Here is a 14,561-nt window from a genome sequence, read left to right as displayed (position 1 = left end):
AAGGTCATGACAGTAGCATGTGAAGGTCATGACAGTAGCATGGGAAGGTCATGACAGTAGCATGTGAAGGTCATGACAGTAGCATGTGAAGGTCATGACAGTAGCATGTGAAGGTCATGACAGTAGCATGAGAAGGTCATGACAGTAGCATGTGAAGGTCATGACAGTAGCACAGGAAGGTCATGACAGTAGCACGTGAAGGTCATGACAGTAGCACGGGAAGGTCATGACAGTAGCACGGGAAGGTCATGACAGATGCATGGGAAGGTCATGACAGTAGCATGGGAAGGTCATGGCAGATGCATGGGAAGGTCATGGCAGATGCATGGGAAGGTCATGGCAGATGCATGGGAAGGTCATGACAGTAGCATGGGAAGGTCATGGCAGATGCATGGGAAGGTCATGGCAGATGCATGTGAAGGTCATGGCAGATGCATGTGAAGGTCATGACAGTAGCATGTGAAGGTCATGACAGTAGCATGGGCGCTGACGACTACATAATGTCAGAAATGGCCCATTGATCAGACATCGAAGGCCACACAGGATGATACTATGAGAACAGGGAGAAGGGGCTGTAGGATCTCTGTTAAGTAGCCATTGCTATGTTCTTAGCTTTAAAATTTGAGGTCAACCAAGACTTTAAAATGTGTCTAAACAAATGACCCTAGACCGTTTATCTCTAGAGGGTCGATGAGATATCTTGTCCCTTTGTCGCCGGATTTCCTGTCCTGCTGGCATGATCCTCACAGAGGGAGTCTTTACTACTTCTTCTCCTCCTTCCCTGCTCAAGACAGCGAGAGTGAGTTGAACTGACTGCCTCTTTCCATTAGATGTTAGAGGTCAAACACGCAGCAAGATGACACAGGAAACCTCCCGCCACAGAGTTCAGATAGCCTGAGGCAGCAGTCCCAAAGCTCCAAAGATAAGCAGAAAAGCCTCTCAGTGGGATCCGGATGGCCTCTTCAATACAGAGGAAGTAGAAACCCCTCTCAGTGGGATCCGGATGGCCTCTTCAATACAGAGGAAGTAGAAACCCCTCTCAGTGGGATCCGGATGGCCTCTTCAATACAGAGGAAGCAGAAAAGCCTCTCAGTGGGATCCGGATGGCCTCTTCAATACAGAGGAAGTAGAAACCCCTCTCAGTGGGATCCGGATGGCCTCTTCAATACAGAGGAAGCAGAAAGGCCTCTCAGTGGGATCCGGATGGCCTCTTCAATACAGAGGAAGCAGAAAAGCCTCTCAGTGGGATCCGGATGGCCTCTTCAATACAGAGGAAGTAGAAACCCCTCTCAGTGGGATCCGGATGGCCTCTTCAATACAGAGGAAGCAGAAAAGCCTCTCAGTGGGATCCGGATGGCCTCTTCAATACAGAGGAAGTAGAAACCCCTCTCAGTGGGATCCGGATGGCCTCTTCAATACAGAGGAAGTAGAAACCCCTCTCAGTGGGATCCGGATGGCCTCTTCAATACAGAGGAAGCAGAAAAGCCTCTCAGTGGGATCCGGATGGCCTCTTCAATACAGGGGAAGTAGAAACCCCTCTCAGTGGGATCCGGATGGCCTCTTCAATACAGAGGAAGCAGAAAGGCCTCTCAGTGGGATCCGGATGGCCTCTTCAATACAGAGGAAGTAGAAACCCCTCTCAGTGGGATCCGGATGGCCTCTTCAATAGAGAGGAAGTAGAAACCCCTCTCAGTGGGATCCGGATGGCCCCTTCAATACAGAGGAAGCAGAAAAGCCTCTCAGTAGACAAGTTTCCATCCAATTGGCAACAGATTTTAATGTGAATATTCTACAATCTGTATAAACTGTGGACTTGTGGACTTGTTGCCGATAAAAGTCAGAACGTGATGACATAGTACACACAAAAATGTAATTTTCTTCGCTTTTGTTTTCATGTAGTGAATAAAAATGTAAAGTTTAACTCTACTGATAGTTTTGTCACAAACTGTTGCGTTAAATAGTGAATGTGCCTCCTCTGGTCTTGGTGCCTGAGCTCTAAGCCAACAGCTCGCAGATACAGTGCAGGTAGGCTAGTCTACATGATGAGATTATAATGGATAAGAGACAGAATGTTATTTTGTGAAAACGGCAGCCATGATGACGTCACCAGAATAAGACCATCGATATTTATTAGAAAGGAGCCTCAAGCTCATCACCTTACTCTTTCACCTCCCCTGTGAAGTTCATCATAACTTATTTCATCTGTAGCCTAATAAACTGTATTCTTTCCCGATGAGTCGGAGTGAGAGGACAGCGCAACATGTCATCACGTGACTTCATATCATCAGTTTACTTCAATACTATTGTTATTACAACAATATTTACGCATAAAGGCGTTTCCACCATCATTTCTCACGTAACACATTTTACAGAAAAAGAAATCCCACCATGTCGAACTAACAAATCATCTGTCGGCATTTATAAAATTATACTGAAACTTTCTGTTTCCATCACAGTGTGTTGAGAGTTTTATTTTTATATTTGTTTATATGGTATGACTGAACTGTGGATGGAAATGTGCTTGGTGGGATCCGGATGGCCTCTTCATTACAGCAGAAGTAGCACACAGCTCAAAGTGACAACCCTTGATACCTCGTCCTGTCGATCCACCAAGTGCCAACCGATGAACACTTTAAAAGGCATACTCTCGTCATGACTTGGAGATCAGTAGCCAGTAATTATGTCTAATGGGTAACTTTAGCCTGGAGGTCCCCCCCCCCCCCAGCTGACTAAGTGCAGGGCTGGAAAAGGCGGAGGCTTATTGATGCTCTCAAAAACAAAACAAAAATCTGTTGCCAGGACAAGACATCGGACACTTCCCCTGGAGCTTCACTTTAGTCTCAGCGCCTGGCCGTGACATACGGCCGACAGGTGGAACTGATCTCCTGGTGCAAAGCCTCTTCATGAGATCGCTTTACAAAACCCTCCAGGGACCCTGTCAGGAACCTTATCAGAGAACTGCGGACCTCTGGCTTCTGGCACACTGAAGCCTTCCACCCCCCCTCGCTATGTCCACAAGCAACCCATAGCCTTGTAAAAACAAGTCTGCCAATTTGAATGCCTGAGAACACCAGAAGGTTTGCAAATCCTAATGGCAGTGAAGAGCCTGAGCAGTAACCCATTGCTGAAATGACTAGCAAACAGAGGACAGGAATCTATGGTATGTAGTGCTACAGACTGATGCCAATGTTGTGTCTTGCAGAACATAATTCACTTTTTTCTGGGCTACGGGGTGTGTACAGCAGCGTAAAAGTCCCCCGAGGAGGAGACATTAGCGTTAAGATAGAGCCCCATGCACTGCTTAACACCCATCAAATTCAGTGATTACATGAGAGGTTTCGAGACAGTACAAAGCTCTTATCCCCCCACACAGAGAACTAGATTACATCTGTTGCTCACTCCACTTGAAAGCAAAGTGCTACATTAAAATCTCCTAAATCACTTGGTCACGATGAGCTAGACATACTAATACTGCAGCAGCAAACAAACAACCAGCATCTGTCATCATTCAAATCAGTTGATTAAACAGCGGCCAAACGCAACAAAAAGAACGAAGACATGATAGCTTGTTTCTTACCTTCTCACTTTTCATTTTCTTCAGGTTTCTGCAATCGCCGTTGTCCATCTCCTCTGGCTCACTTTTAATGGCTAACGGTGGTACAACAATCCGTGTGGAATCCAGGGCGATATTCCCAAGTTGCTCAGCCACAGCCAAGTCTGTACTTTGCGTACCTTCAAATGGAACGCCACGACATGCCAAAGGCAACACTAGGACACCTACATCCTTCTCAATAGTAGCCACAGATTCACTTCTCTCCTTCTTACTTTTCCCAGAGCCCACCTCCTTGTCCTTCTTTCCACCAGAAACATTACGGGAGGCTTTGCTGCTCTTCTCAGCACCCTTTCCAGAGTTTGAGTTTGCCGTGGGACCTGTGCCAACGGCGGGTCCTGTGACCTCACCCTGGGTTCGCACCTGGGCGTCTTTCTTGGCCCCGTCTGTAACCGAGGCCTTGCCACTGTCCTTTGAGTTCTTACTTCGCTTGGATTTGGGTTTACTCTCTTTGCCTTGAGTAGCGGATACGGGGCTAACAAATGTAACGTTGTCGGGTAGAGCTGCTACAGCGCTGGGAGGGGCAGCCATGCCCCCACCGTCTTTAGTGCCAGACATCTCAAGTTTGTCCTTTTCTAGGTCTGCGTCAAGGTCAATGATCAGATTGCCAACACCTATATCCCATTCGTCACCGCTGTCATATGTGTCCACCGCATTCGAGTCCACACCTTTCCCTCCTGCAGTACCACTGCTTAGGGACATCTTAGTGCCAGCGGCCCAGGCGCGCCACAGTTAAGTCTGACCTTCTCAGACCGCTGGAGGCAGTGGGAGAAGAGGGTTTCAGCAGCTTTAGGGTCTTCTCCGTATCCCCTTCCCAGTAACCCACATCGTTTGCTCTGTAAAGGGAGGAAGGAAAAGATGTGTGAAAAGTACGCAGTCAAAAGTCGAGCTCTAACATTCCAAGATAAACTATAATGAGATCATCATCAGATATTAGAATCTTGTAACACAGGAAGGTCTGGCAGGCAAGGCAGTATCCACTTTCATAAAGTATTTCTAAACCTACAAAGCACGTTCAGGCAACGTGTACAAAGAATTATTCCTAAACAGGTGCCTGAGGGAAAGTCTTTCTGACAATGTTGTCTCGTTGTGTAGTCTCTGTAGCTCGCTGACCTAATGTGTAGTCCCTGTAGCTCGCTGACCTAATGTGTAGTCCCTGTAGCTCGCTGACCTAATGTGTAGTCCCTGTAGCTCGCTGACCTAATGTGTAGTCCCTGTAGCTCGCTGACCTAATGTGTAGTCCCTGTAGCTCGCTGACCTAATGTGTAGTCCCTGTAGCTCGCTGACCTAATGTGTAGTCCCTGTAGCTCGCTGACCTAATGTGTAGTCTCTGTAGCTCGCTAACCTAATGTGTAGTCCCTGTAGCTCGCTGACCTAATGTGTAGTCCCTGTAGCTCGCTGACCTAATGTGTAGTCCCTGTAGCTCGCTGACCTAATGTGTAGTCCCTGTAGCTCGCTGACCTAATGTGTAGTCTCTGTAGCTCGCTGACCTAATGTGTAGTGTATATTCGACCTAATTTGAAGGTTCAATAGCTTTGCTTATCATAAACTGTACCATTCCTGAAAACAATAACCAAGCTTCCTCGAAGTTCAGGGAGAAAGCTGCCTTTGGGTTTACAAGGCACATGGCGGCTTTGCCAGGGAGGGTGAGGTTTCTGCAAACACCAAACACATTTGGAGTCCATTTCCTCTTTCACCAGCAGGTTGACGTCAGGCAGGACTAAAGAGACCTCTGAAATCATCAAAGCCACAAACCCTGCCCCAGAGATCAAGCTCCAGGCTCCACACCAGAGCTTCCCCCTCACCGGATATTCAGTCTAATTAACACCATGACATATCAATCCACTGCAGTCAACAAAAGCACCAAAATAAGGATGACTTCTACTGCCGGAATCAAAGCCCACTTACCCAGTTTGCTCTATATAAGCTAATGGGGGGGATAACAGTGTCAGCATTAATGATCTGTAATGAAGGTCTTGGTGAAGCAACAGCCTATTATTAGGCTGCCTCTCCGTTTAATGAGACACACAAATAGATTTGCATTCATAAATCAGTGGGGGTGGGAGGACCTGACTAAACAAAAGACACACTTAGGCCTAACATTTTGTGCCAGAATTCTTTGCTAGGAAGTTCTGGTTCATCTTAGTCTCAGCCTGTACGATCAAACGGACCAAAATGTAAGGCAAAAAGAGACTCTCTAGCAATGACCTTCTTCTTAACCAGTTTGTTCTGAGTTATTGGTATTCCCCACACCAGGCTTTTTACACATGACAGACCAATAAAGAGTGAAACAAGACCCAGGCATTTTATGGGCCCCGACACACTTTGCCTCCATTGAGGCAGACCACAGCCCTTTGCCTCCATTGAGGCAGACCACAGCCCTTTGCCTCCATTGAGGCAGATCACAGCCCTTTGCCTCCATTGAGGCAGATCACAGCCCTTTGCCTCCATTGAGGCAGATCACAGCCCTTTGCCTACATTGGGGCAGATCACAGCACTTTGCCTCCATTGAGGCAGATCACAGCACTTTGCCTCCATTGAGGCAGATCACAGCACTTTGCCTCCATTGAGGCAGATCACAGCACTTCGCCTCCATTGAGGCAGATCACAGCCCTTTGCCTCCATTGAGGCAGATCACAGCACTTTGCCTCCATTGGGGCAGATCACAGCACTTTGCCTCCATTGGGGCAGATCACAGCACTTTGCCTCCATTGAGGCAGATCACAGCACTTTGCCTCCATTGAGGCACATCACAGCACTTTGCCTCCATTGAGGCAGATCACAGCACTTTGCCTCCATTGAGGCAGATCACAGCACTTTGCCGCCTTTGATTTCCTGACACTGGGTCAAAAACAACTTGTGTGCCGGAAGAGGACACAAGCCCTCTTTTCAAGGCACTTATCATATGAATGCGTTGGCGTAACCCTTTCGCTCCTTCATGACAATGGAAGGCCAATTCTCTCTCTCACACACACACACACGAAGAGAGAAAGAAAGAGCGAGATGCACTCGAGATGTTTGCATAGTCTGATTGAGATGCATGACACGTACCATAAACAAAGTAGATTTGACAAAGGCTGACAATTTTAGATACTCGGCATTCAGCATTGTTCTTGAAATGGAAAGGTAAATAACAAAAAAATGTAACTTTACAACAAACAAAATCTTCCCTTCACAGGAAACAGGATATAGAGCCAGTGGATAGCCACCGTTTTCAGCATTGGGTCCTTCCTTGCTCTAGCTACTATAGCTAGTTACAATCTAGCAAGTGGAAACAGGATATAGCCAGTGGATAGCCACCGTTTTCAGCATTGGGTCCTTCCTTGCTCTAGCTACTATAGCTAGTTACAATCTAGCGAGTGGAAGCAGGATATAGCCAGTGGATAACCACCGTTTTCAGCATTGGGTCCTTCCTTGCTCTAGCTACTATAGCTAGTTACAATCTAGCAAGTGGAAACAGGATATAGCCAGTGGATAGCCACCGTTTTCAGCATTGGGTCCTTCCTTGCTCTAGCTAGTTACAATCTAGCGAGTGGAAGCAGGATATAGCCAGTGGATAACCACCGTTTTCAGCATTGAGTCCTTCCTTGCTCTTGCTACCATAGCTAGTTACAATCTAGCGAGTGGAAACAGGATATAACCAGTGGATAGCCACCGTTTTCAGCATTGGGTCCTTCCTTGCTCTAGCTACTATAGCTAGTTACAATCTAGCGAGTGGAAACAGGATATAGCCAGTGGATAGCCACCGTTTTCAGCATTGGGTCCTTCCTTGCTCTAGCTAGTTACAATCTAGCGAGTGGAAACAGGATATAGAGCCAGTGGATAACCACCGTTTTCAGCATTGGGTCCTTCCTTGCTCTAGCTACTATAGCTAGTTACAATCTAGCGAGTGGAAACAGGATATAGCCAGTGGATAGCCACCGTTTTCAGCATTGGGTCCTTCCTTGCTCTAGCTACTATAGCTAGTTACAATCTAGCGAGTGGAAACAGGATATAGCCAGTGGATAACCACCGTTTTTAGCATTGGGTCCTTCCTTGCTCTAGCTAGTTACAATCTAGCGAGTGGAAACAGGATATAGAGCCAGTGGATAACCACGGTTTTCAGCATTGAGTCCTTCCTTGCTCTAGCTACTATAGCTAGTTACAATCTAGCGAGTGGAAACAGGATATAGAGCCAGTGGATAGCCACCGTTTTCAGCATTGGGTCCTTCCTTGCTCTAGCTACTATAGCTAGTTACAATCTAGCGAGTGGAAACAGGATATAGAGCCAGTGGATAGCCACCGTTTTCAGCATTGGGTCCTTCCTTGCTCTAGCTACTATAGCTAGTTACAATCTAGCGAGTGGAAACAGGATATAGCCAGTGGATAGCCACCGTTTTCAGCATTGGGTCCTTCCTTGCTCTAGCTACTATATCTAGTTACAATCTAGCGAGTAGAAACAGGATATAGCCAGTGGATAATCACCGTTTTCAGCATTGGGTCCTTCCTTGCTTTAGCTACTATAGCTAGTTACAATCTAGCGAGTGGAAACAGGATATAGAGCCAGTGGATAGCCACCGTTTTCAGCATTGGGTCCTTCCTTGCTCTAGCTACTATAGCTAGTTACAATCTAGCGAGTGGAAACAGGATATAGCCAGTGGATAGCCACCGTTTTCAGCATTGGGTTCTTCCTTGCTCTAGCTACTATAGCTAGTTACAATCTAGCGAGTAGAAACAGGATATAGCCAGTGGATAATCACCGTTTTCAGCATTGGGTCCTTCCTTGCTCTTGCTACTATAGCTAGTTACAATCTAGCGAGTGGAAACAGGACATAGCCAGTGGATAATCACCGTTTTCAGCATTGGGTCCTTCCTTGCTCTAGCTACTATAGCTAGTTACAATCTAGCGAGTGGAAACAGGATATAGAGCCAGTGGATAGCCACCGTTTTCAGCATTGGGTCCTTCCTTGCTCTAGCTACTATAGCTAGTTACAATCTAGCGAGTGGAAACAGGATATAGCCAGTGGATAGCCACCGTTTTCAGCATTGGGTTCTTCCTTGCTCTAGCTACTATAGCTAGTTACAATCTAGCGAGTAGAAACAGGATATAGCCAGTGGATAATCACCGTTTTCAGCATTGGGTCCTTCCTTGCTCTAGCTACTATAGCTAGTTACAATCTAGCGAGTGGAAACAGGCTATAGCCAGTGGATAATCACCGTTTTCAGCATTGGGTCCTTCCTTGCTCTAGCTACTATAGCTAGTTACAATCTAGCGAGTGGAAACAGGATATAGCCAGTGGATAGCCACCGTTTTCAGCATTGGGTCCTTCCTTGCTCTAGCTACTATAGCTAGTTACAATCTAGCGAGTAGAAACAGGATATAGCCAGTGGATAATCACCGTTTTCAGCATTGGGTCCTTCCTTGCTCTAGCTACTATAGCTAGTTACAATCTAGCGAGTGGAAACAGGATATAGAGCCAGTGGATAGCCACCGTTTTCAGCATTGGGTCCTTCCTTACTATAGCTAGTTACAATCTAGCGAGTGGAAACAGGATATAGCCAGTGGATAGTCACCGTTTTCAGCATTGGGTCCTTCCTTGCTCTAGCTACTATAGCTAGTTACAATCTAGCGAGTAGAAACAGGATATAGCCAGTGGATAATCACCGTTTTCAGCATTGGGTCCTTCCTTGCTCTAGCTACTATAGCTAGTTACAATCTAGCGAGTGGAAACAGGATATAGCCAGTGGATAATCACCGTTTTCAGCATTGGGTCCTTCCTTGCTCTAGCTACTATAGCTAGTTACAATCTAGCGAGTGGAAACAGGATATAGAGCCAGTGGATAGCCACCGTCTTCAGCATTGGGTCCTTCCTTGCTCTAGCTACTATAGCTAGTTACAATCTAGTGAGTGGAAACAGGATATAGAGCCAGTGGATAGCCACCGTTTTCAGCATTGGGTCCTTCCTTGCTCTAGCTCTAGCTAGTTACAATCTAGCGAGTGGAAACAGGATATAGAGCCAGTGGATAACCACCGTTTTCAGCATTGAGTCCTTCCTTGCTCTAGCTACTATAGCTAGTTACAATCTAGCGAGTGGAAACAGGATATAGAGCCAGTGGATAGCCACCGTTTTCAGCATTGGGTCCTTCCTTGCTCTAGCTACTATAGCTAGTTACAATCTAGCGAGTGGAAACAGGATATAGAGCCAGTGGATAGCCACCGTTTTCAGCATTGGGTCCTTCCTTGCTCTAGCTACTATAGCTAGTTACAATCTAGCGAGTGGAAACAGGATATAGAGCCAGTGGATAGCCACCGTTTTCAGCATTGGGTCCTTCCTTGCTCTAGCTACTATAGCTAGTTACAATCTAGCGAGTGGAAACAGGATATAGCCAGTGGATAGCCACCGTTTTCAGCATTGGGTCCTTCCTTGCTCTAGCTACTATAGCTAGTTACAATCTAGCGAGTAGAAACAGGATATAGCCAGTGGATAATCACCGTTTTCAGCATTGGGTCCTTCCTTGCTCTAGCTACTATAGCTAGTTACAATCTAGCGAGTGGAAACAGGATATAGAGCCAGTGGATAGCCACCGTTTTCAGCATTGGGTCCTTCCTTGCTCTAGCTACTATAGCTAGTTACAATCTAGCGAGTGGAAACAGGATATAGAGCCAGTGGATAGCCACCGTTTTCAGCATTGGGTCCTTCCTTGCTCTAGCTACTATAGCTAGTTACAATCTAGCGAGTGGAAACAGGATATAGAGCCAGTGGATAGCCACCGTTTTCAGCATTGGGTCCTTCCTTGCTCTAGCTACTATAGCTAGTTCCAATCTAGCGAGTGGAAACAGGATATAGAGCCAGTGGATAGCCACCGTTTTCAGCATTGGGTCCTTCCTTGCTCTAGCTACTATAGCTAGTTACAATCTAGCGAGTGGAAACAGGATATAGCCAGTGGATAGCCACCGTTTTCAGCATTGGGTCCTTCCTTGCTCTAGCTACTATAGCTAGTTACAATCTAGCGAGTGGAAACAGGATATAGAGCCAGTGGATAACCACCGTTTTCAGCATTGGGTCCTTCCTTGCTCTAGCTACTATAGCTAGTTACAATCTAGCGAGTGGAAACAGGATATAGAGCCAGTGGATAATCACAGTTTTCAGCATTGGGTCCTTCCTTGCTCTAGCTACTATAGCTAGTTACAATCTAGCGAGTGGAAACAGGATATAGAGCCAGTGGATAATCACCGTTTTCAGCATTGGGTCCTTCCTTGCTCTAGCTACTATAGCTAGTTACAATCTAGCGAGTGGAAACAGGATATAGCCAGTGGATAACCACTGGGTCCTTCCTTGCTCTAGCTACTATAGCTAGTTACAATCTAGCGAGTGGAAACAGGATATAGCCAGTGGATAATCACCGTTTTCAGCATTGGGTCCTTCCTTGCTCTAGCTACTATAGCTAGTTACAATCTAGCGAGTGGAAACAGGATATAGAGCCAGTGGATAACCACCGTTTTCAGCATTGGGTCCTTCCTTGCTCTAGCTACTATAGCTAGTTACAATCTAGCAGTGGAAACAGGATATAGAGCCAGTGGATAGCCACCGTTTTCAGCATTGGGTCCTTCCTTGCTCTAGCTACTATAGCTAGTTACAATCTAGCAGTGGAAACAGGATATAGCCAGTGGATAGCCACCGTTTTCAGCATTGGGTCCTTCCTTGCTCTAGCTACTATAGCTAGTTACAATCTAGCGAGTAGAAACAGGATATAGCCAGTGGATAATCACCGTTTTCAGCATTGGGTCCTTCCTTGCTCTAGCTACTATAGCTAGTTACAATCTAGCGAGTGGAAACAGGATATAGAGCCAGTGGATAGCCACCGTTTTCAGCATTGGGTCCTTCCTTGCTCTAGCTACTATAGCTAGTTACAATCTAGCGAGTGGAAACAGGATATAGCCAGTGGATAGTCACCGTTTTCAGCATTGGGTCCTTCCTTGCTCTAGCTACTATAGCTAGTTACAATCTAGCGAGTAGAAACAGGATATAGCCAGTGGATAATCACCGTTTTCAGCATTGGGTCCTTCCTTGCTCTAGCTACTATAGCTAGTTACAATCTAGCGAGTGGAAACAGGATATAGCCAGTGGATAATCACCGTTTTCAGCATTGGGTCCTTCCTTGCTCTAGCTACTATAGCTAGTTACAATCTAGCGAGTGGAAACAGGATATAGAGCCAGTGGATAGCCACCGTCTTCAGCATTGGGTCCTTCCTTGCTCTAGCTACTATAGCTAGTTACAATCTAGTGAGTGGAAACAGGATATAGAGCCAGTGGATAGCCACCGTTTTCAGCATTGGGTCCTTCCTTGCTCTAGCTAGTTACAATCTAGCGAGTGGAAACAGGATATAGAGCCAGTGGATAACCACCGTTTTCAGCATTGAGTCCTTCCTTGCTCTAGCTACTATAGCTAGTTACAATCTAGCGAGTGGAAACAGGATATAGAGCCAGTGGATAGCCACCGTTTTCAGCATTGGGTCCTTCCTTGCTCTAGCTACTATAGCTAGTTACAATCTAGCGAGTGGAAACAGGATATAGAGCCAGTGGATAGCCACCGTTTTCAGCATTGGGTCCTTCCTTGCTCTAGCTACTATAGCTAGTTACAATCTAGCGAGTGGAAACAGGATATAGAGCCAGTGGATAGCCACCGTTTTCAGCATTGGGTCCTTCCTTGCTCTAGCTACTATAGCTAGTTACAATCTAGCGAGTGGAAACAGGATATAGCCAGTGGATAACCACCGTTTTCAGCATTGGGTCCTTCCTTGCTCTAGCTACTATAGCTAGTTACAATCTAGCGAGTAGAAACAGGATATAGCCAGTGGATAATCACCGTTTTCAGCATTGGGTCCTTCCTTGCTCTAGCTACTATAGCTAGTTACAATCTAGCGAGTGGAAACAGGATATAGAGCCAGTGGATAGCCACCGTTTTCAGCATTGGGTCCTTCCTTGCTCTAGCTACTATAGCTAGTTACAATCTAGCGAGTGGAAACAGGATATAGAGCCAGTGGATAGCCACCGTTTTCAGCATTGGGTCCTTCCTTGCTCTAGCTACTATAGCTAGTTACAATCTAGCGAGTGGAAACAGGATATAGAGCCAGTGGATAGCCACCGTTTTCAGCATTGGGTCCTTCCTTGCTCTAGCTACTATAGCTAGTTACAATCTAGCGAGTGGAAACAGGATATAGAGCCAGTGGATAGCCACCGTTTTCAGCATTGGGTCCTTCCTTGCTCTAGCTACTATAGCTAGTTACAATCTAGCGAGTGGAAACAGGATATAGCCAGTGGATAGCCACCGTTTTCAGCATTGGGTCCTTCCTTGCTCTAGCTACTATAGCTAGTTACAATCTAGCGAGTGGAAACAGGATATAGAGCCAGTGGATAACCACCGTTTTCAGCATTGGGTCCTTCCTTGCTCTAGCTACTATAGCTAGTTACAATCTAGCGAGTGGAAACAGGATATAGAGCCAGTGGATAATCACAGTTTTCAGCATTGGGTCCTTCCTTGCTCTAGCTACTATAGCTAGTTACAATCTAGCGAGTGGAAACAGGATATAGAGCCAGTGGATAATCACCGTTTTCAGCATTGGGTCCTTCCTTGCTCTAGCTACTATAGCTAGTTACAATCTAGCGAGTGGAAACAGGATATAGCCAGTGGATAACCACTGGGTCCTTCCTTGCTCTAGCTACTATAGCTAGTTACAATCTAGCGAGTGGAAACAGGATATAGCCAGTGGATAATCACCGTTTTCAGCATTGGGTCCTTCCTTGCTCTAGCTACTATAGCTAGTTACAATCTAGCGAGTGGAAACAGGATATATAGCCAGTGGATAACCACCGTTTTCAGCATTGGGTCCTTCCTTGCTCTAGCTACTATAGCTAGTTACAATCTAGCGAGTGGAAACAGGATATAGAGCCAGTGGATAGCCACCGTTTTCAGCATTGGGTCCTTCCTTGCTCTAGCTACTATAGCTAGTTACAATCTAGCGAGTGGAAACAGGATATAGCCAGTGGATAACCACTGGGTCCTTCCTTGCTCTAGCTACTATAGCTAGTTAAAATCTAGCGAGTGGAAACAGGATATAGCCAGTGGATAATCACCGTTTTCAGCATTGGGTCCTTCCTTGCTCTAGCTACTATAGCTAGTTACAATCTAGCGAGTGGAAACAGGATATAGTGCCAGTGGATAACCACCGTTTTCAGCATTGGGTCCTTCCTTGCTCTAGCTACTATAGCTAGTTACAATCTAGCGAGTGGAAACAGGATATATAGCCAGTGGATAACCACCGTTTTCAGCATTGGGTCCTTCCTTGCTCTAGCTACTATAGCTAGTTACAATCTAACGAGTGGAAACAGGATATAGAGCCAGTGGATAACCACCGTTTTCAGCATTGGGTCCTTCCTTGCTCTAGCTACTATAGCTAGTTACAATCTAGCGAGTGGAAACAGGATATAGAGCCAGTGGATAACCACCGTTTTCAGCATTGGGTCCTTCCTTGCTCTAGCTACTATAGCTAGTTACAATCTAGCGAGTGGAAACAGGATATAGAGCCAGTGGATAACCACCGTTTTCAGCATTGGGTCCTTCCTTGCTCTAGCTACTATAGCTAGTTACAATCTAGCGAGTGGAAACAGGATATAGCCAGTGGATAACCACCGTTTTCAGCATTGGGTCCTTCCTTGCTCTAGCTACTATAGCTAGTTACAATCTAGCGAGTGGAAACAGGATATAGAGCCAGTGGATAATCACCGTTTTCAGCATTGGGTCCTTCCTTGCTCTAGCTACTATAGCTAGTTACAATCTAGCGAGTGGAAACAGGATATAGCCAGTGGATAACCACTGGGTCCTTCCTTGCTCTAGCTACTATAGCTAGTTACAATCTAGCGAGTGGAAACAGGATATAGAGCCAGTGGATAACCACCGTTTTCAGCATTGG

General features: G+C 46.1%; 1 protein-coding gene across 2 annotated transcripts in view; it reads right to left on the bottom strand.

Moving 5' to 3' along the window:
- The window catches only part of LOC115144692 (zinc finger protein 609-like), a 218,735-nt gene that overhangs the window by 126,927 nt on the left and 77,247 nt on the right, over positions 1 to 14,561 (bottom strand). For both annotated transcript variants that reach the window (XM_065002963.1, XM_065002964.1), the window contains exon 2: positions 3,578 to 4,446. In XM_065002963.1, coding sequence (XP_064859035.1) covers positions 3,578 to 4,312 — 735 coding nt within the window. In that variant the 5' untranslated portion in view covers positions 4,313 to 4,446. The remainder of the gene's footprint in view (positions 1 to 3,577; positions 4,447 to 14,561) is intronic.

The sequence above is a fragment of the Oncorhynchus nerka genome, linkage group LG17 (assembly GCF_034236695.1).
Source record: "Oncorhynchus nerka isolate Pitt River linkage group LG17, Oner_Uvic_2.0, whole genome shotgun sequence".
NCBI lineage: Eukaryota > Metazoa > Chordata > Actinopteri > Salmoniformes > Salmonidae > Oncorhynchus > Oncorhynchus nerka.
This window is presented reverse-complemented; position numbering and strand designations above follow the sequence as displayed.